A 23,319-nucleotide genomic window follows, 5' to 3' on the forward strand; every position below is an offset into this window, starting at 1 on the left:
GAAAAAGCAAGATATAATAGGAATTTATTTGTGGTTAAAATATTAATACAAATTTTAAATTTAATTTTATTAATTTATTTAAAAATTGCGTTTATTGCCATTCTACCCTCACTCCATGACTATTTGCTACGTTTGCCCTTTCTCACTCACTCAATCGGTCTCAATCGCCCTTTCTCTTTTCTTCGACAAAAACGCTGCACATCTTCGTGACGCTTATATTATTTATTATTGCAATTTCTCCGTAAAAATTCTACCTTTATGCGCCTAAAGAAGTTTCACTTCAAAAGCGTATCGGTGTCCAAGCACTATTCAAGTATTCACTCGTTCGTTACTCTGAAGGGACGAAAATACATTCAGTAAACCATTTTTGATTTTACGCTGGATTTTGTGTAACAACGGGCTAGACTTAGACTTCCTACATTTTAGGTTTCATATTTGTGCACTTACGCTGGATAAGGCTAGTGTGCGGCGGTGTATTCTCTGCGAGATACAACATGTATGGTTGTGAGTGGAATTGCGGTGCATGCTCATTTACGTCAAGCACGTGCAGCCGAGTTTGGACGAGTGTACCAGGCGCTGGACTGCCTTCGCCTTCAGCGATGATTCCTAAAACGCGATATAAATATTTGTTATTTTCAACACATAAATATACAGGATTTATATACAGTATTTCTTACTTAATATACTTACATAGTAACAATAATAATATTTATGAATTGATGTTATAATAAATTTAATATTTTCTCGCTGTATTTATTTGTGAATTTTTGTATAGGTACCTTCTGTGCGTTCTAGTAATAATTATTTAGTCTTGTTATGTTTTCTCAGTAAGCGAATTTTTTAATTCATATGAGAAATAAAGTTTATTCTAACCGTAAACCATATCGCAAATGGTCTTAAAATAACGCGTGGAATGCAGACAATACAAAAGCTTGTTGACTCACCGATGATATGATCTTGGGCAGTCTCTCTATCAAGCGGGGCGGCGAGCAGTAAACGCCCATCAGCGTCGAGCGTGAAAAGACGTTCGTCAGCTCGGGCAGTGGGGGCAAGACGTAAGCGTGGCAGAGGGCCAGAAGGGGCACGCAGTTGAGCAATAAGGGTTCCCGGTGTAGCGTCCTCAGGTAGGAATAAGTCAGGTGGCGGTTGCGCCAACCGAGGGGCTGAGTCGCCGGAAGCCAGCAATGCCACCTGCACGCCAACCTCACCCGTCAGACCTCCGCCGTCACGCGCCACCACCCAAACTTGCACGCTGCGTCCTGCTGCGGGTAACATATATTTTCAAAAACCATACTATACAATTAGTTAGTTATGGAAAAAAATAAGAATGCACTCAAAGCTTAATAGTTAGTGAACTTAAGTTAAATTAAATACATTAAAGTTCTGGCTTGGTTTCCTTATAATTATTATTGTTTCCCATCAAAATTTAGTACAAGAAAAATTGTGCACACTAACAATATACAACTACAGAAATCCTGACTCTAAAAAATACAAAACATCACAGAGTAACATCACGAACAGAAAAATACAATAATTACTAGTAGAACAAAATGCAAAGACCATTACTATTAATAATAATCTAAAAATAAATAAATATTTTTTTTTTTTACAATAAAAAGGTCTTACCATAATTGGAGGCGTTACGCGCAAAGGCTAATGCCCCGGTCAGAGGGTCGACAGCGAAGAGGCCAGACACTTCAGCTTCCGAACCACGCTCATAAAGCGAATACTCGAGGCGCGCGTGTTCAGGCGCATCAGCATCGCGGGCTGATAGTGTCAGAAAAGGAGCAAGCGGTGGCCGGTCAGCTCGCACGGAAGCACGATATTCGCGCAGTGGAAATTCAGGTGCGTTGTCGTTAACGTCAAGCACGCGTACGCGCACGCTGGTCTGACGTATGCGGCCACCGCCGTCCGCTGCTAGCACGGGCACGTCCCATTCGGAACGCGCCTCGCGGTCAAGTGGTACACGTGCGCTTAACGCGCCACTGGCTGCATCTATCGAAAAGGTCTCGCGCAGTTTCCCCGACGGAATCGAGTATGTTATGCTACCGTATTCGCCACCGTCTTCGTCGTATGCCTTAACCTGTAATCGTAATATTAAGAACTATCAAAATATGCAACCTAAGCTAAAGGTAAAAAAATAAAAAGGACCAACTATTATTGACGTATGTTATCATATTCATGCATTACTTATTGGTATAAACATGTATTGAAGTGAAAAAGATAATTTGTTGCTTACCGTGGTTAGTAATAATGGCGGCGACTGGTTTTCTAGTGCACGGGCCTCATGTATAAGGTGCGGGAAGTGTGGAGGGTTGCGGTTGGCTGGCGCTGGCGTCAGTTTGACTCGAGCGAAGGCGGCGCGCGCTCCATCTGTCACCGACACGTTAAGCGAACGTGCGCTGCTGGCGTTGAAAGCCGTCGGCTCGACCAGCGATAGTACACCCGTGAGTGGGTCTACCTTAAGACCGCGCTCGGCACCTTGCATTGCGTAGCGCAATCGAGCCGCGTCACTCTCGTCCGGGTCCCAGGCTGCGACACGCCCCACCGCAGTACCACGTGCAGCCTCTTCTGAGACCAATGCTGTCACAACGGCTCGTTCCATTCGCGGTGCGCAGTCGTTTACGTCCTCCACTGCAAGCAATTTACTCATTGACTTTTTTGGTTAAATGTTCCGATTACCGAAATAAGTACATTTGAGTACTAGTACAGTACTACATTAGCTGTATGATGCGCTTATTTTACTCACCAGTTATAAAGAGATGTGCGGTGGTAAGCAGCGGCGGACGTCCGCCATCGGTAGCTGTGAGCAACAGGTGGTGGTGCGCGACGAGCTCAGCGTCTAGTGGCGCAGCAACGCGTACGGCGCCTGATGACGCGTCGACAACAAACAGCGAGACTGCCTCACCCACGAGCCCCGAAAGCGCGTATTGCACTTCGCCGTTAGCACCTAAGTACGTAACGAAATGAGTACGAAAGCTTTGTGTGAACATATGCTTCTTGCATTTTTGTCAATTTTCATTTATCTCACCCGTGTCGTGATCATCGGCGTGAACATTAATAACAAGATCTCCAGGCGCGGAACTCTCAAGCACAGCGGCGTGGTACTCGTCCCGCTCGAACTCTGGTGCGCAGTCGTTAACATCGAGCACGGTCAGCGTCACGGCCACCTCGGCCCAGGCGCCCGACACGCCATCTGTTGCCCGTACGCGTAACTCGTGTGATTGTGCACGCTCGTAGTCTAGAGCGCCGCGAGCCGATAGCGTACCTGAAACGCAAATACATCAGATTTGACCACGTGCCGTCCGTTTTGCTTGCAAAATAAAACCAAGCGGTATGATAACAACGATTTCGGTAGCGTCAGTGCAAATGAAATAAAAGTGCAACGACGACATTCAAAGTGAGATTTCACAGGACGACCATTTTAAAACAAATGTGCAAAATGGGTGGATGCAGATTTTAAATAATAGAACACCGACTAAGGCGAAACAATAAATATTCTCAAACAAAGCAAATGAGTTAGCTTCCGAAAGCCGGGATGAGCGGTCAGTACTCACACGGGCTAGTTCCCCCATCACGGGCTGCGGGAGAAAACGAAGAAGTTAGTAGGAGGCTAACGAGACTCGTGTGGGAAAGTGAACTAGGCATTGGTCCTCACCTGTTTCAAAATGGATTTCGAAGAGATCGAGGTCAGCGTCGGCGCCTGCGGGCGCATGCAGCGTATAAATCAGTTGACGTGCGAGCGGCGACAGCGCCCGCAGCGGAGGCCCTAGAGGTACGCCCGGCGCTATGTCTTCACGTACGTCCAGCGACACATGCGCTCGTTCCCAGCGCGGCGCAGCGCCACCCGGCCATACGTGCACCGTGACCTCAGTTTCTGCGGCGCAGGCTGGAACGCCACCATCAAATGCACCGATGAGCAGCGTATACTGCTGTCGCTGCGCGTCTACGCTCTGTTTCAGGGTGATCTGCCCCGTGCGCCGGTCCACGCGAAACAGCTCTCCGTGTCCGCGCTTCATTTCGTACCGCACCTGCTCAAATATTAAAATATAATATATTATATGTAATGAAATGACATTTCATTAATTCATCAATCAATAAGTTGTCAGTGAAAGTTGATAGAGGGCACAGCGGTCGGTTCAAGGGCGGATGATAGTCAGATGATTTGTTGTTAAGATAATTATTATAAAAACTTGTAGAGAGATAAATGAAGGGATATTATTGAGGAGGCGATATTAGTGAACTTTAAATGTCGTTTCTTTGTATTTTCAGGTGAGATAAAAGTGTAATTGTCATAGTTAAACGATAATCGTTGTAATATTGTTAAGGCGTGTTAAATAAAACAAAACTTTGTATTTTCAGAGAAACAATTTGTGGTTTATTTTGAAAATCCTCAATAATATATCTTATAATATATTATAAGATATATTATTGAGATATATAATATATTATACATTAAAATATAATATATATTTTTAATTTGAAACCCGACAACAGCTTACATTTCTTTTTAATTCACGTTTTGAACACGCGAGCTGTTAGCTATAGCAACTGTGCTAATGCGTCTAATGTGTTTACTGTAATAGTTAATTATAAGTTATGAGTGTTGACATATTCGCCAGTACGTACCTCCCCGTTGTCATTAGCATCAGCGTCGACGGCCTCTACTGTCAGCACCTCCGTGCCAGGCTCTGCACCTGCCAGCACTGCCGCCACGTACGGTCGCCGCACAAAGACTGGGCAGTTGTCGTTGACGTCCGTTACAGCCACTGTGAGACGTGCGCGCGCCACACGCCCCACGCCCGCTGCCTGGACCAGAAGCACGTACGACGCACGTTGTTCCCGGTCCAATGCTAAGCCCGTGCCTCGCACTGCCCCCGATGTGCGGCCCACTTCGAAACCCTCTGTAGGGTTCAAGATTGTGAACTCAATGTGCTCGTTAAGCGCCGCTCCTAGCACGTCGAGAACAGCTATAGTGACAGCTTTTGTCGAATTTTCCATTATCGAGGCGTAGTAGTCTGTCTTCTGGAAGGCGAGTCCAGAGTTGTCTGGCTCGCGCACCTTCACCAGCAACCGTGCGGTGGATGATAATTCGCCATCGGAGACGCGGACGCGCAGATGGTGCTCGGCGCCAGCGACTAACGCAGCCGGCTCTGCCACTGCAAGCCGACCACTAGGTGATAGTGAAAATGCCCGCGCATCGCCCTCGATGACGTCGAAGCGTAATAATCCGGGCCCATCGGCGTCGCTGGCGGCTAAACTCAGTACAGCCACGCCTTTTACGCTTGGGAGTAGGACCGTGGCTTCGTATGACGGCTGAGAAAAGCTCGGGGGGCAATCGTTCACGTTCGTCACGTCTACTGTTACATGTGCCACGCTGTCTGATGGCACCCTAGGGTTCCCCATGTCCACGACCTGAGTAAATTTTAGTTATTACCAAAAGAAATATATTAGGTGTATGACGATTTTTAAATATACTTAAAAGCACTACTCTTATATTTCCTGAATCTACATTGACTGTAAAAATAATAAATAATAATTTTTATGATCAATGAATTAGTTATCTTCATTCAAACCTTTTAAGTTGAAATTGATTTACGATGGTGCCAAATTCCGTATAAATTATATGTTATAAATGAACTTAAATAAATAATTGATCGGTCTACCAATCAAAGAAAAAAATCTTGTCGAACAGAATACTTCATAGATAAAGAATCTCTTTCTTTCTTCTTTCTTTCAAAAAGATAGTTTAAATCACCTTGACGGTGAATCGATGAGTCTGTGCAGTCTCGTAGTCAAGAGACGCTGCGAGACGTAGCGCACCGGTGAGCGGATCAACATGGAAGAGACGCGCGGCGGATGCGTCTCGGATCTCAAAGGCACGCTGGCGGTTGGCCGGCGAATCTCCATCGCTGGTGGTCAGCACAAGTGGTGCCCGGCCTGCCAAATCCCACACTAGGGCTCCGGGCTCGCTCGCCTCGGACACAACGCCCCTATATCGTGTGCGCGTAAACACCGGTGGGAATTCATTACGGTCGATGACGTGTACAGTGACACGCGCTTCTGCGCTGCCTCCACCCATGTTAAGCGCCGTGACAGTCAGGTTGTAGATGCTTTGCTGCTCGTAGTCAAGTGGGGCCGCTAGGGTGAGCAAACCGGCAGCCGGATTCAGGCGAAAGCGGCCGTCACCACCGGCTAAAGCATAGCGGACCCCAGTTGGGCTGCGCGCTTCCAGTGTTGCTACCAAAGTTCCGCGCGCGGCGTCTTCAGCTACCTCGCACCGCACCTCTGTCGTTGCGAATCTATAAACATTAGTCGTTATTACTAAGTTGAGCGTTGAAAACAGTAGATTCATCTCTCTACAATTGGCTATTAAACAATGCAAGATTTTATTGAAAATACAGTTATTACATTTTAGATAGAGATGCACTATGATTCCACAATAAACGGATTGCTTCCCTGGAACTACTAAATTGATGTAATCGGAAACAAAACAGCGTTTCTTTTATTAGGGGCATCAATCAAACATTTTCGCTATCGAAGAGATTTTCGTATTTCTTAACATGCACCTTGTCATTTCGTGGTATTTTAATATTAGAATAGTGAGAATTGGTATTACAAGGCATTCCACTATTAGCAGGTTTGATTAACTATTTATTAGAAGACTCTACTAGAGGTCTCAACTACATGAAACTTTTTTCCTTTTCTGATCTAGAAAAATGTATGTAGTATGAATATACCTAGGCGGGGCGTCATCCGGGTCAACAACTAGCACATGGAGCGGTACCGTCGAAGCACGCTCAGCGGGCGGCGGCCCGGCGGCTCGTACTTGCAGAGTGTACTCGCGCGGACCAAGTGCCGGTAACGGTCGCACTAGCCTCACATCACCCAATGCCGCATCCACAGTGAACAGTCCAGCGGCTTCGCCTGTCCCCGCTAATGAGTATACGGGCGATGCACCACCCGCGTCTCGCTCTGCGGCGCGTAAAGGGGCAATTAGCGTGCCTGCCGCCGCCCCACGCGCCACTCGAGCTTCCCACAAACGCCGGCCCCACGATGGCGCGTGTTCGTCTGCACCAGCAACGCGTATCGTTACACGTACGAAAGCGAGCGACGCTCGCGGTGCCTGATCACGTGCCCAGACGGTCAACTCATGCAACGCGGCCGCCTCGCGGTCTAATGAAGCGGCTAGTTCGAGCACGCCGCTTAGCTCATGTAGGCGAAATAGGGCGAGGCTGGCGGGCGCGCGTGCCGCGTGGATCCCATAAAGAAGACGTTCGTCGGTTCCGGCGCGCGCTGACAGCGTCGCAAGAGCAATTCCAGGTCGACTAGCTTCCGAGACTTCCAATTCCCAGAGGTCGCGAGCGAAATCAACGCCTCCCTCGTTGGCATCGTTGACGACAGAAATGTGCAGAGCAGCGTATACAGTGTGCGCACCGTCCGTAACAGATACGTTGAGACGATAGTTGGCGCACCTCTCCCAGAGAAGCCGGCGCGCTAGTACCACACTGCCATCCTCGCGCCCCACCACAAAATCGTGGTCAGGGTCACCATCTGAAACCGACCGATTAACGTTGCGGCTGATTGTTGTATTTTTTTTCATTGAAACCCAAATTTTTATGGCTTTATTTGTGTATGTATGTAATGTGCACAACTGCACAAGTATCTATAACTTCATTCTAAAAATATATAAAAGTGTAACGGTAACATTAAACGACACCAACCGATGATATCATAATAGAGGGGATCGCCTTCCGGGTCTGAAGCTTGTAGTAACGCAAGCAGAAAGCCCGGAGCGTCGAGCTCTGCAGCCTGTAGCGGTGGCGGCGGTCGAAGCGTGGGCGGTGCACCTCCTCCAACACGTACAGCGCCTCGCACACGCACCCTTGCCACACCGCAACGTGGACGTAGCGCCGCGTCGCAGGCGCGCACCGTGACGTCATAAGCCAGATGCGGCCCGAAATGCAGGTCAGGTGCGGCGTAGAGACGACCGGAGTGCGATTGCAATCGGAGTGCATCTCGCGCTCCGCCGCGTGTTCTCCAGCTATATCGCACGGTCCCGTTTTCCGCTGCGTCATCATCGAGCGCCGTCACCTATTGATTCAGAATAATTATTAAAGATTCAATTCTTTGATACGCGTAGCGACAGGAAAATAATGTATTAATAAGTCAAGATTACCGTTGTAACGTAGATATAGTCATCACTAGGTTCCTCGTCCCAAGAATCCCAAGACAGGCGAATGCCCGAGCCTTCCTCGTCATCCTCCGTATCTGTGTCAATATCAGCCTCCGCACTAGCGTCGAGTGAAGGTGCGTCACGTTGTGTGAAAGCGTGTGGCGGTACGCGGACGTCATAAAATCGCTGCGTGAATGCCGGCGCATGATCGTTAATATCGGTGAGCGAGATTCGCACACGCGCCGTCCCGCTTAACTCGCCATCCGATACAGATACTTCCAGCGCATGCATAGCCGCCGCCTCACGGTCAAGCGCCCGACCCGTAGTCACTATGTCCCCTGCGAACAAAAAACCCTATAGATTATAACGTCGCCGCCATAATGATATTGCACAGAGTTTTGACATTTTTCATGGTTCGCTGGCCTCATCTAAGAGTACACAATACCAATAATTTCTTTTCTTGTTCTAGTGTTTTATTCTTTATAGCTGTTATTTTTAAATATTTGATTGTTTTTTGTTTTGACACTTTTTTTGTATTTACCCAATTTCGCTTGTCGTGTCCACATGTTCTAGGGACGGCACCACTTTTTTATGTTTTTTTCGCATGTAAGTTGATATTGACATGTGTTTGTCCTAATTTTGTGGTCCAATAAAAAAAAAACGTTCTGGAGAAAGTAAGATTATTTAAGATGGGGTTTACCTGTGTCTTCGTCGATAGAAAAGAGCCCGTCGGGGTTGCCAGCGCGGATTGAGTACCGCAGATGCGGCGGGCGTGGCGCTTCGTCAGTGTCGTGCGCCGTGACTCTTACAACGTGCGTACCAGCGGGGCTGTTCTCAGGCAAACGCACGCGGTACTCGGCATGCTCTGGCCACGGCGCCATATCGTTGACATCTTCCACCTCGATGTAAACATACACGCAGGCGTGACGAGGCACTAGGCCGTGGTCCTGCGCGCATACTGTGAGCCAGTACTCGGACGCCGTTTCACGGTCTAGGGGACTTGCTGTACGGATGACACCTGTAAAAAGCGACACTGTCAAGATTGCTTCTTAAATTGTACAGTAGGCAAAAGATAAAGGCGTATTCCATGACAATAAACCGAGCATTGTAATATCTGACTCTTTCAAACAAAAAATACTAACCTGCGTCGTCGATCGAAAAGTGTGGCATTCCAGATCCAGCAAGAATATAGTAGGCGAGGCGGGAATCTCGGCCAGGAGGGTCTGCATCATGAGCTGCAGCACTGAGAACGCGAGTGCCGGGCGCTGCGTCTTCCTTAACTTTCGCTTCCAATGCAAGGCGTGAGCTAAATGTTGGTGTATGCGCATTCTCGTCCACATCAGCCACCTCAATAATTAGCGTGGCTTCAGCCCACAGCGCAGGTTGTCCACCATCTGTCGCACGCACTGTGACGCCATACACCTAACACATATGCTTTATTTAATTTATGTCATTAAAACATCACTAATCACTGCAAAAATATATAAAAAAAATCTATTTGTACTTAACATTAAAATAAATCTCTAATATATACCTGTCTCTCTTCGTAGTCTAGCCGGCGGGCAGTACGTAACGTTCCCGATGCGGAGTCAACGGTAAATACAAGATCGTCTGCACCCTGGTCTGGCAGAGAGTAGACCAAACGGCCACCCGCACCCAAATCAGGGTCGAAGGCCTCCAGCACAGCTACCACGCTGCCGACGGGTACGTCTTCGCGAACACGCGCGCTGTACGATGCCAGCGCGAATCGCGGTGCCACGTCGTTAACGTCGTCTACGGTCACACGCACAGCTGCCTCCGCAGCAAGCCCGCCGCCATCAACAGCACGCAAAGTAAGTTCATAAACAGCACGCCTCTCGCGGTCTAATGCGGCGCATACCATCACAACGCCACTCTCCGCGTCAACGCAAAATTCTCCATCGCTACCGCTGCTGATGCTATATCTCACTTTTCCGAAGTCCCCACTGTCTCGATCCGTCGCATTCGCCCTAAATATGGCCGTTCCGTTAATGGCGTTTTCAGTTACTCGAAAGCTAGCCAGGGTCTTTTCAAAACGGGGCGCATTGTCGTTGACATCTAATACGGTAACTGGCAGGAGACGAGACGATGACCGCTGCGGCACCCCTAGGTCGTATACTGATATGTTTAGGTAATATTCGTTTTCCCGTTCTCTATCTAGGTATCCAATAACTTTCAGTTCTCCCGTGTCAGGATCTATCCGGAAGGCAGAGTCAGCGTCCCCTCCCGATATCGCATACACTAGGAGGCCATTGTATCCGAGATCACGATCCCGAGCGTGCAACCTTACCAGAGACGTACCAAGCGCAACAGATTCATTCACTTTTATCTCAATTGGAAAATCAACGAATTCTGGAAAGTGTAGGTTTTCACCGAATCGTGATGAAGCCAATGGAAAATCCTCAGCAAAGTCAAGTGGGGCGTTGCTGCGTTCAGCAGCGGCAAGGACATCAGTGAGACGACGTGCGACGCCCGTGTCACGGCATTCAAGGCTGCTCAGGTCGGCGCTACCGCTAACAGTATTACCAGCAACCAGGTGCAAAGTAAGCGAGGCTGCGTCAGCGAAATGAGTTCCGTCTGTGGCCGTTACGTTAAGTACTCTTGTTTCAGTTCGAATATCGCTAAGGTCGCAAGATAAGCTCAATATTCCCGTTGTAGTATCTAGAGAGAAACAATTGTCTTCATTACCACCGACAACTCGATAAGACACCGCGTCCCCAGAATCGAAATCGATCGCTGACAATGTTACGATCTCGTGACCAATAGCAAGCCTCCGCGGTAAGTATCCAACACAATCCACACGTTCAAACTGAGGTCTGTTGTCGTTGACGTCTTTTAATCGGATTGTTAGTCTCATTTCAGCTTGTCTCCGGTATGGTAGGCCCCAATCGCTGGCTCGAATTTGTAATGTATATTCCCGACGCATACTTTCATAATCCAATAGTCGTGTTGTTCTGACTGCACCAGAAAAATGATCAACTTCAAAAGGTACCGGCTGTAAATTGGCGATGCTGTACGATATGTACGCGTTTTCTCCAGAATCAGCATCTCGAGCAACAACTCTCGCAACGATAGCCCCGCTGGCTTCGTTCTCAACGATGGTTACTTCCATTTCATCTTTTTCAAATACGGGATCGTTATCGTTGGCATCTAATATTGAAATTTTTACTTTTGCGGAAGACTGTTTCCGAGTTCCGGCATTTCCATGGTCAATGGCTGAAACTGTAAGAGTATATAAAAATTTCTCTTCAGCATCTAGAGGAACGACCGTATACAGAACACCGGTATCAGGATTGACCATAAATTCTCCACCTTCGTTTCCGCCAACAATTTCAATGTACACTAGGGCATTTTGTCCTTCATCTCGATCCGTCACTTTTAGTCTGATCACAGGTGTATTAGGCGGTGCAGTTTCAGGAATGCTAGCTTCATACACTTCTCTGCTAAATACGGGCGCATTATCGTTAACATCGGTTAAAGTGATGGGTAAGGTGAGGTACGAGGAGCGTGGCGGCTGTCCAGCGTCGGTGGCACGTAAAGTCACATTATAACCCTGTGGCGCGCTCTCGCGATCCAAAAGGGCATGTACGACTAGGTCATATTGACCCGATTGCAACGAAGGACGTATTCTGAAGTGACCATCTGGATCCCCGTCCACTATATCCAGATAAGCGATTCGACCATGTTCACCTACGTCACGATCTGTCACCTCTATGATAGCGTACGTTTCGGCCGTAGAATTTTCAATCAGTTCCGGAAGTTTTCTGACACTTAATTCTGGAGCATATAAATTTGCTTGCTTGACGTTAACTATAACGGACGCTCTTGCAGCAGGAGCCTTATCTCCTAGTGACAGCAAAGACGCTCGATCGTGTGCCAGCACGTCGATATCATGACGTGTTTTCTCCGCGAAAGATAAACTTCGCGTGACAGTCAGAACTCCGCTGGTAGGGTGGATCGCAAAGATTTCCGTATGTTCCGCCAGACTGTAGTAAATTTCACCGTTGATACCCAAGTCCGCATCTTCAGCTGTTACTCGAAGAACGCTTGAATGCAGAGGGGCGTCTTCGGCGACGTATACTTCATATTCGGTAGGATAGAAAAGCGGACTTAAATCGTTCTCGTCGGAAACAGTGACGGCGACGAGCGTGTCAGCCTCAAATTGTGATCCATCAGGCGATGTTGCAGTGGCGTGCACTGCTAGCATGTAATGATCGCGACGTTCACGATTGAGCACAGCTGTGTGCCCGGCGCGTGTGCGCACGGATAGGAAGCAGAAGTCTCCCACTACCTGTTCTTCCAACTTGAACAGTTTGTCGCGGTCACCGTGACGGATACGAGCGCGCACGCGCGTGCCATGTTCTTGAAGGCGCAGTCCAAATGCCTCGGTGCCGGCCGGCTGATCGGCGAAGGTTCGCGGTGGGCTGTTTTCCGGTATGCTCACGTTGTAAACAGCGTGCGAAAATTGAGGCGGGCCGGGCCCCGCACCGCGCGCGCTGCATAGCGCCGCCAACAAAAGCAGCGCGCGCGCACTCGCCATTCCTCATCCGGCTGTCTGTAAAAAGGGAACAAAAATAAGTTGTATGAATAACTACAAAACAACATTTTTGCTTTTTAGAGTAAGGACATATAAGGTTAGTTCTGTATATTAATTGTTGTGTCTATTATTATATTTATAAATTTCGTAGGTTTTATTTATTAATAGGAATATATAAAGAATAATAATTTTTCGTCTATAAATACTTTAACACAGAACTTATTTAAATGGTTTATTGTAAATTATTGTAAGTAACTGTATAATGCTGTAATTAGTTGTGTTTCAACTTTCCACAGATCTTTCATTAATGTTTAAAATATAATTTTCTAATTTTAATTACTTACTTATTTTTACTAATGTAATACATACCTCATGAAGCGCAGACAATAAGATGATTAGACTCCAAGCGCTGAAAACAAAATATGCTCATTATATTAACAATTAATAAAATGGTAAAAGTTGGGTTGAAAATTGTCGTTTTTTTTTAAATCAAAGTAAAAGATTATTTATCTTGTGTTTTAGTCCAGATCTATAGAAACAGGTTTTATTGATGAAGGATAAGTCAGGCAGACTTGTAAATATAGTTATTATTTTTATTATTATTATTAGTTTATTGTGAATTTTATGGCGTCCATTTGTATGAGATTTATATTGATTGGAACCCACAGAGAAAGCGTGGCAGTTCCAAGCAAACCTGGCGATGTAAAGATGAAGCAAAGAAAGCTGGACCGCGAGTAGAGAGACCAGAATCTTCCAACTATTTTTGTACCCGGGGCGGGTACAAAAATAGTTGGAAGATTCATTCATATTCAGTTAGTCATTCTAAAATTCTCATTGGCCGTCACATCAAATTTTTAATATTAAAAATTATGTATTTTAAAATATAATTATGGAATTGATCACTTACAAAAACTTAAAGGATCGGTTTTAAGAAAAAAATACTGATAAATTCAAAACAATATAATGGAAATTCGAATTGCAAATAGTTTTAACAAAATTCGACACGACTTAAATACTTTAACAATCAAATTGCGCCCCTGTGGGGCGTGCGATAGAGGCTTACTGTGGACACCCTCTGCCCCCATCCAGGGCTTATAAGACATTAACTGAAGTAAATCATAATTCATAAATCAAGACATCAAAACCGAATTGGACATTTATGATTCTGCTACTTACTAAAGTTTAATAATAATAAACGTCTTTTAATTATAAATAACTTACTGTTGACATTATGATAGTAAATATAACATTTGCATGCCTATTTTTATATGGCTTTTTATAATTCATCAATAAGAATGAACTACTTTCTTCGCAAATAAATGATTTTATTAGCTAGATTATTATTAGCGCGGTGATAATTCGTATGTGCTATTCCTACCCATAGTTTGTATGTTTTATGATAAAAAAATATTCTTCTACAACGTGACGATACACACGACAGTAATATACAGTTTTGGTGTTGTGATAGATCGGATGATATCTCGTTCTAAGAACGTATAATATAGGCGGCGTGTTTGTTGTGAACAAACCAATAGCGGTGGGAGTGTGCGGAATAATAATCGCTTGTAGACGACTCGCATACTTTTGCTTTCTTCCTATTTACAAACGGAAACTGTGTCGAGTATTGTTTTAATGTGATTCAAGTTATGGTGGAAATCAGTCAGGAGCGAAGCTTAAAAGCGTTCTCAGCGCCTTATATATTATTAGAATACTAGCGGGAGATTTCGTATGGAAAAATTATAAAGCGCGTATTTTGATTAGATTCTTGCGATTAATTGACGAAGTTTATCAACTTCTGTTCCCTAGAGTCTGACTAAGAATTATGGTACTATTATTACTTATGCTCATTCCGTAAACACCCCGCTACTAAAATATTTTGTTAGGAAATAACAAGGTTTTATTTCTGGCGATTTTCGCTAGATGGAGCTTTTCACAAATGGAGTTAAAATTAATATCTTTTAAACATAGGTATTAAATTAAAAGATTTCTTTCTTTCTTAAAAGATGAATGGTTAACCAACGTATAAGTTTTTGTTTTGATTTGAAAACATAGATAATAATATAGTTTGTAAACATATGGCATGGCACAGTTTTAACGTCTTAGTCACGTGTTTTTTTATGAATTAACGGTTAAATAAATTTTAAAAACATCTCATGTTCGAGACATAGAATTTTGAATTTTGGAAATATAATTTGACAGTTAAGTTTTTGAATGATTGGGGTAACGACGAATAAACTTGTTTTGCTTGCTGATAAATATATAATTGAATTTATTTCTTATAGAAGTATACTACCTATTGCAAAGCATTGAATATTACGGTAGTTCTGAAGTTCAGTTAGTGGCAACCGGCTGCAGCAATAGAGCGCGTATAATGACGTCACAAGCGGCGCCTGCGCACCGGTCATCGGCCTGACCTTCGCGCTTCACTCACTCTGATCTTAGGGACTCGCAACAGTGAACTTACTGTCGATACAAAATAAATCAATCGACACAGTTTATATTCATACATTCTTTAATATAGGGCATTAGACATTGGAGTTTTAACGAATTTTATATCGCTTAACTGATTAAAAAGCCTTTAAGTTTTATAAAAAAGGAGTGGAAACGAACCTACGGGACAGCCATTAAAAGTTGTAACAGCAACCGAATTTCACCGCAGGTGCGTTGCTGGCCTGTGAAGTGTGCGTTTATCGTACCGCGATTCATATTGAATCGTATCATGGAATAATCATGGTATATAGTCGACTCTATTTTTTAATATAGGCCGTTGTACAATAGGTGCACGATTATTGATTCAATCTATATGCGTACTTTACCTTGGTTCAGCCTCTATGTAATAATTGCCTATAAAATCCTGAAAATATCTCTTTAGCCTCATTTGCTATGGGTAAGAAGGTAGTCTCGTGTATACATAGTAACTATATAACTTTTATAGATCGAGAATATACAATAAATGTTTTTTGCACTGCTATTATTCTTTATTCTTGTTGTTATTTTAACTCACGTCTTCAAAATAGGAGTTGTGTGTGTCTGGTTTTTTTAAATCTAATCATTATTTTGAGGCGGCGCGGCGCCGGTCCGTTAAATAACAATTAGTTATGTAAAACATTAAACTAATGTATTTTTCTTAAATGGATTACTTGGTTTGCGATAAAGTATCGTGTTATCGTATAATCGTGTAAATTTCAAAATCATGTTCTATATAAATTTTCCTGATAAAATGAGTTCAAAGTGTCAAAAATTGCCTATGTTTGGATGGTTTACTATCAAGCGAAGTTATTTAAATCGTGTATCGATCTTTCAAAATGGATACATAAACTACTCAACTCCACCATACATTTTTTCCATTCGCCCTAATTTAAGAAACGATGACAAAAAATGGAAAGAAACAATGTACTTTTTTGAGTTTGGCGATCGGATAATCGGTTCCTTTACATCAGATGAGCCCATTTGCCACCTGTTCTATAAAAAATAAATATTTAACAATAGATAAGGATTGCTTTGTGCAATTTTTTATTTTGTGTGTAAAATTTTTGTAAGCGTCATGAAGCTGGGATTATATTCAAAACCCTAAATAAATGGTTTGACTCAACCCTGCGATCATGTGAAGAAGATATTTGCCAGGGTTGTCACCCTGGCAAATATCTTCTACACGCGCATTGAACAATAAGACCGGTCTAGACTCAAAAATCAATGAGGGTCACCCGGCACGGAAGGCATATAAAGAAAACATACTTGGCGCAAAATGGCGTTCAAGACACTAGGCCTTAAAACTTGACTAATATTACATTATTTAACTTTGTAGAACGTAAAATTCTTTCACAAGCCACTGGGTGCTCTAAGCCGCCCATAATAATAAACCCATACTTATGCGAATCTATCAAATTCTCTCGAAATACATTTAAATCCTTCAAAATAATATTAATTACAACAAGATGTGCACCGTGCGAGCATGATGATCTCGGCCTAACGTAAACAGTTAACCAATAATAAAAAAACACATTTATTGCCATCATAATAAAGGTAAAGTTTGTGAACTGAACTATCGAATACAGGTAAAAATAGTTGCTTTTAAATGAGCTTAATGTAAGAAAGGAAACAATCATACGTATAGCCTCCAGACATGTCAGTACTTGTTAAGTTGTGCACACAATGCGGCAAATTATAAACAATTCAAAGAATCTCGATATATAGATGAAAAGAATAAAGGGACGCAGGTAGGTTCTGGCAGGTACCAAAATGTGCAGTCCGCACAGCTGTCGATGCCAGTACCAGCTAACTATAACTAGTTATTTCCGGAGAGGTTAGTAAGGTAAGTTTTCGAGGAAGTGACAAGTTCTGCTTCTGTTTTAAAGCATTATTGCTAAATGTTTTATAACGTAGAATTGCAGTAACGTTAAGTTGAAATGTTTTTGTCAATACAAAACATCGCTTAGCAACTTTTCAATGTCTTTTCAACTTCTTGGCCACAAAAAAAATACATAGGTATCTTTTATTTAAATTTTCCTCTTTGATTATTGTTATTTTGCGTGTTTATGTGTGTGTGTTTTTGTTTGTAATTTATGTCTATGTCTAAATTGAACATTTAGCGGTATGGCTCATAGTCAGGTAATAATGCCGTGGTTAAAAGGTGTTCGCATCTCAATACAAATCTCCACCTATAGATAAACAATAAAAACCTCAGGGAGATAGGAAGAATAAAATTAACAATGACGGATTTATAAAACTACGAAACAATTAAAATATTGAAATTAAGTATGAAAAAGCCGAAGATTTAAATTTTTAACAATTTTAATGGAAATAGCTGGATGTGAGTGTGCGTCTCACAGATTCAATAGATGAGCAGAAAAGATCGATGTCAAACTGGGTTGAATATTGGTTGTAGGTCTGTCTGTACACTTCGAATCATGAATGTATTTTTTCCATAGTTGGTATTAATTTGAGGAATTTTGAAAGATACGAAAACTATATCCTATATTGTACTAACTTTAGTATAAAGTTTAATTATGAATTAGGTTTTCATCATCGCACGTCGAGGCGGAATACGAAATTCCACTCGTATCACCTCGTCTATCGTTCCACAACTTAGCTGTTTGTAAGCCAGTATTTGCCGCACGCACACACACACAACTATATGGAACCACCTACCCATTTAAGTATAATAGAACCAATTTGAATTAGGGTGAAGAAAAGAGCGTTCCAATTATATATTTTCTTACTTTGTTTGGGAAAAACAAAGCCTTTATTAGTGTAGGTGTTTCTTTACCTACATTTAATGTTAGCTTGAGACGCTAAAACAAATATATGTGACTCGAAAATAAACAGTACATTTGTGTACTCAAATTCAAAATATCTTTTTCATATAGGTAAACAAGTACACTTATGAACGTCAAAAAAGTTAAATTAATTGTAAATTTACATTTACTACGCGTTCGCAAGTCAAGCGCGTAGAGCGGGCAAGAAACTTTCCGCCACTCTTTTTAATCGCTGTAGTATAAGATAATATAGAATTTTATCTTTCTATTGTCTTCAAATATTAATGTTATACAAAATACTATACACACTTATTTTATAACATTTGAAATCGGCATTACATATATCTAATTCCTTGAATTAATAGCCAGATACGGTATCAGTGATAAGATTCACAGTCCGATTCTCTAGGCATTTCCTTTGGAGAACTATCTGTGGTGTCCTGGGACTAATATTATAATACTCCAAATAATTAAAATAGTACCAACTCCTCCCGAAAATGTCAGCAACAGATCCACTAACAGGAGTGTCTATGGACTGTGGGAGCTGCCTTTAAACATACCATAACATATTTTCTATTTTTTTCATATCTCTATTCCAAATAAATAAGGCATTCCACACGCAGACTGAGCGCAACAATCTCGAAATACCAGTTTTCTCATGGTCTTATCGACTTTTATAAACTAAGGCACACTAGAAAAAATTAAATAAAACTTTTGTTACTGAATTACTTAAACTGTATTACTTAAGTAAATTTAACCTTTGTTCATTGATACAAGAAACACTTTAATTGATATAATTTAAGCTATATACTTAATCAGGGCAATTAAAGAATTAAAGAAATTATGAGCATTGTTCGACTAGTGGCTTCATCCCTGAGGTCGTAGGTTCTATCCCCGGCAGTGCACCAATAGACTTTCTGCATATGCGCATTTAACATTCGCTCGAACGGTGAAGGACATCGTGAGGCTGAACACCTACTTGCCTATTAGATTAATATATATATATATATGCCATTCAATGTTAGATATATAGACGCACAAGGACAACATTGAGAGAGCTTACTGACGACGAAATTTATTGGAATTTGTTCGGTTTTTAAATACATAATTTACTACTTATGACTTAGTCAAATAGTTCCGAGTAATATAATTATCTCAATAAAGGGTTTCGAGATCTGATATTATTAGTGAAGCAGGCTGACTTAGAACTTAGCAATAGACTTCCGGATGTCAAATCTAAAACTTTTCTGAGACAAAACTCTGTTAGGTCCGTGAAACGTGATACGTTTCAATTCTAAAATACACGTTTAAAACTTGCAATAAACCCACATCGTGGACTTTGGAGCATGGTATGCCCTCAGGGCCGAACACATGACGCAACGTGTGGCACCAGTAAAACGCGAGTGAAAATAAACTTTAAGTGTAACCTAGTTATCAATGCGTTATCATGAAATAACGAGACGAGGCACGGCTGCATGTTAATTGTCAATTTAACACGACGACCTCCGCCATAAAGGCAATTAGAATTAACTTAGATGAAGATGTCGTCACGCCAATTGTGCAGATACTTTAAATAACAGTACCATATGAGGGTTTAAGACATTAAAACAAAAACAGTCTTGGAATATGTATTATATATATTTATAGAAAAACAAATGAAAAGAAATTCCGCTCAAATTTCTCTTTGACACACAGAATAAAAGAAATGTTTTACTTAGATAGAGACGATTTCGAACTGTGAAATATTCACTATTATTTACTTTGGTAATGCAAAGAACTAAAGTTTTAGTGAAAGTATAGTAAAATTTGTTTGGGACAAAAATTGAGTTTTCTTTAACGAGACACAAACTATAGTATAGGACTTAGTAAAACTTTTTTAGTTATCGTTTTATAATATAATTCATCTGCGACACTGCCACGCCCAAATTACCGGGAAATATCAGTGTAAGGGTCTGAAGGAGGCTCAACAATAGCAGGCACTCATAAGGAAATTATTTTATCGTTGAATTGTTACGGTCAGTTTCTATTTCTATAATGTAAGCTTACAAGTGTACTCTATAATATTAGATAAATATATTTCTATCAATTTTATTGATGTTAAATCAGCAGCGTAATTCAATATCTGTTTAGTTATCCACTGCTTAAACAACAGAGCAGTATTTTAAAACTAAATACTTCAATCTTTAATAAAGGCATGGCTTAAAATTGTAATGGCTATAACAATCCTTAAATACATTACTTGTAAGAGTGATATTTATAGCCGAGATTTCTATTGACGATGTATGTAATGTAAAAATGTATGTTTAACATAAGAAATAGATCGATACACAGAAAGAAGTAATTATAAATTCTTACTTTGGTAAGTAATATATTAAACTTTAAAAAAATTACGAGCTAACATTTCTAAAATAACAATTACGGTTAACATAAATTTTACAAAAAAAAAATCTATGTTAAAATTATGTACAAAGAAAATAAAAATACTCGTATTTTTTTGCTTATTGCTAAGAATTACCCGCAATACGGCAGATTAGATATGACATAGACACATAACAATACCTGTTTAAAATTGATCAGCCCATAACCGAATATCTCTGGATAAGTACTGTTTATTCCGTTATATTCGCGTTATAAAAATACAACTGTTGGAACGACACAAGAGTCACAGTTACTTTATAAATGCTATAGGTAAGACTGTATATTAACAGGTGTAACATGATCTAAAAAATTAAATCCGAATAATCATTTCCATACATTTAATTCGGAAATATGTAGTTCAAAGACAAAGTAACGAGGTTTAAAGTTATAACTATAACCTCTTCAGACTGTATTCTCTCTCAACTTCCTGCACAACTCGTTCTAATGAAGGAGCTATATTATATGAAAACACGTTAGTCTTGATTAAAATAATTAAGTGTATTTTCAGTGACAGTACTACATTCAACGCTCTTGATTACTTTTGTTGTTTGTGATAAAGGGATGTAAAGTACCATTATTGTGCTTGTTTTCTTGATCTTTATATCAGAGTAATACATTAACTTTTAGGTTATGTTTTTGTCTAAATGACAAACTCGTTTTATTTTATTTTTGACTGCTTCTGTATTATTTTTTAGTTATGTTTCTCCCTTTGGCACACGCCTTAGCCAATACTGACTGCTGTTTTAAACCAGATTATCATGTTCATACCTAAAACGAATACTGGTAACGAGAGCGTAAGTAATTTTCTTATAAAAATTTCTGATGATTCAAAAATATTTTGCTAATGACTGCGTATTCACGTTATGTAGACAAAAAAGGGGATAATAATTGCCTGCGAGCATCAGCTGTCTCAGCCCATCTGTTGCAAAATGAACCTGTTTTGATTATTAAAAGTCCGAATGAGTGTGTTCGAATTTGAGCAGGATTACCTCGTAAACGGTAATGCTGCGGTAGTAAACCTCGTTTTTGGGTACGAAATATTAGTAAAATCACAAGACGAAATCTTATTAATAGCCCGGAAAATGTTTTACTTAATTACACTTCATATAAAAAGCAGGCACATATATATATATATTTTACGGAGACTAACTTCAATTTATGCGAGTAAACACTAAGTCTACGGTTCATTTTGTTTTGCCACCATATAACTCCTATGACCAAATACACCTATCACAAATTATTCCTATATATTGTGATAGAGAAAAATCAACATTTACTTACATTTAATTATATTAGATGCATATATTTTATCATGTTACTTTAGTGTCCTAATTAGGTATCGTAAGAAATGGCAAAAGTCATCTGACTAAACATTTACAAGCTTGTTCAATTGTAATTAATACAGACGGTAATCATACCTATTCCTTTCAAGTTGTTTAATTACAAAAAAATATATATTTTTAATTACCTATAAGGCTTAGTAAAGTGAGCATTGGAAACCGAAAATGTAAGTAATGAGGTGAGGTTGCCACAGGCAGGTTAGATAAATTAGATACGAAAACTTCGAGTACTCCTTTCCTGTCTAAGGCGAGAATCATTTGATAAATATAATATAATCCGATGCAGACAGGTTTGGCAATTATCTTTCGATAATACAAAACCTAATGGGCCTAAGTGGGGTTGTATAGGAAGTGTTTATGTTGAACCGAGTACCTACACGTAATACGAATAAATTGAAACGTATTTTAAAATCAATCTATTCACTCCTATGTGTACTACGTACCCATAAATAACATTTTTAAAGTATTTTTTCCACAGATTAAAGAAGTGTAAAATTTAGTTCATGGCTGTTAACTGCTTAAAGATAAGGACTTTCTTATATCAAAATTTCTAGACAAATCGGTGACTAGTTTATGAACTAACGTGTTTCTAACTTAAGATTATTAATAGTTTTATGAGTAATGTCGTGTGTGTGTCACAAGTCACAACTAAGGTCTATGTTTCATTCAGCGCAAATAGTTCTTTATATTACACATTCTGTTTTTGATTGCTTTATACATAATATTCGTGCAATACTGGATTTGCCTACCTCTATTCGCATATCCTATTCATCTGAAATTCATGTTGTAAAGTTTCGAGTGTGGGTCGTTTAGAAAGCACGGCGAGTGGCGAGCGACAAGCGGGTCCCGGCATGCAACCAAACCGGCTGGCTCCACGCTTGTTTCACAACAATGCACTTAAACTTGATAGCACTTATTACAATTGCACAAAACACGTATGACAATTTTCGCACTGGTTTCGTATCCTTTGGTCACTTGCGAAGATCGCGCGATCATACAGAGGGGTAAAGGGGAGTTTTGAGAGACGACGACGCGCGCTCCGCAGATCACGACCGGCGGCTGACTGACTGGATGTGGCGGGGTGCGGGGGGTAACAGCGTGAAGCAAGGGGCGGAGGGGTCGGCCGCCGCAGCTTGCCCTATAAACTTGCTCGTTGGCTGCTCTCATATCGTGACTCGCGAGTAGGCTCCTTCTCGTGCACTTTGTGAAAGGCAAATTGCATCGTATTTGAATACTGTTTGTTTATCCTAGTACCACGTACAAGCCATAATTTATTGGAATAGCCTGAGGAATGGTTCTGTTCTAATATTGGTCTATCAACTATTAGCAACAATAATAACCAAGAGAATATGCAGTACATATACTGGGATGTTATGGCTTGTATAAAAAAACTATTAAACCTAATATCAACATTTTTTTACGATTTCTTTTCTATAAATAGGATCATTTACTGTTCTATAAACAACTAAAAATAGTTTTTCAACTCGGCAGGTACCTATTTATCGTAAGTTTAAGCTTTCTGAGTGCCTTGCGCATTAATAAACTAGAAAGTTGAACTACTTTGCAGAATTAATT

At 41.3% G+C, this 23,319-nt stretch overlaps 1 protein-coding gene across 2 annotated transcripts in view; it reads right to left on the reverse strand.

Annotated features, from left to right (window-relative positions):
• LOC111004276 (fat-like cadherin-related tumor suppressor homolog) overlaps nucleotides 1-22,825 on the reverse strand; it is a 31,514-nt gene extending 8,689 nt beyond the window's left edge. The window contains exons 1-18 of one of the 2 annotated variants that reach the window (XM_045632099.1): nucleotides 22,494-22,825; nucleotides 13,101-13,140; nucleotides 9,711-12,749; nucleotides 9,319-9,598; nucleotides 8,877-9,194; nucleotides 8,180-8,514; nucleotides 7,725-8,094; nucleotides 6,741-7,554; nucleotides 5,759-6,302; nucleotides 4,630-5,415; nucleotides 3,659-4,031; nucleotides 3,558-3,581; nucleotides 3,032-3,268; nucleotides 2,750-2,950; nucleotides 2,240-2,634; nucleotides 1,627-2,083; nucleotides 945-1,262; nucleotides 448-606 (exon numbers count right to left, since the gene is read on the reverse strand). In XM_045632099.1, coding sequence (XP_045488055.1) covers nucleotides 448-606; nucleotides 945-1,262; nucleotides 1,627-2,083; nucleotides 2,240-2,634; nucleotides 2,750-2,950; nucleotides 3,032-3,268; nucleotides 3,558-3,581; nucleotides 3,659-4,031; nucleotides 4,630-5,415; nucleotides 5,759-6,302; nucleotides 6,741-7,554; nucleotides 7,725-8,094; nucleotides 8,180-8,514; nucleotides 8,877-9,194; nucleotides 9,319-9,598; nucleotides 9,711-12,734 — 8,635 coding nt within the window. In that variant the 5' untranslated portion in view covers nucleotides 12,735-12,749; nucleotides 13,101-13,140; nucleotides 22,494-22,825. The remainder of the gene's footprint in view (nucleotides 1-447; nucleotides 607-944; nucleotides 1,263-1,626; nucleotides 2,084-2,239; nucleotides 2,635-2,749; nucleotides 2,951-3,031; nucleotides 3,269-3,557; nucleotides 3,582-3,658; nucleotides 4,032-4,629; nucleotides 5,416-5,758; nucleotides 6,303-6,740; nucleotides 7,555-7,724; nucleotides 8,095-8,179; nucleotides 8,515-8,876; nucleotides 9,195-9,318; nucleotides 9,599-9,710; nucleotides 12,750-13,100; nucleotides 13,141-22,493) is intronic. The other variant, XM_045632100.1, reaches the window with a different exon arrangement.
• Between the last annotated feature and the right edge of the window lie 494 nt (nucleotides 22,826-23,319).

Source organism: Pieris rapae, chromosome 18 (genome assembly GCF_905147795.1).
Source record: "Pieris rapae chromosome 18, ilPieRapa1.1, whole genome shotgun sequence".
In the NCBI taxonomy this organism is placed as follows: Eukaryota; Metazoa; Arthropoda; class Insecta; order Lepidoptera; family Pieridae; genus Pieris; species Pieris rapae.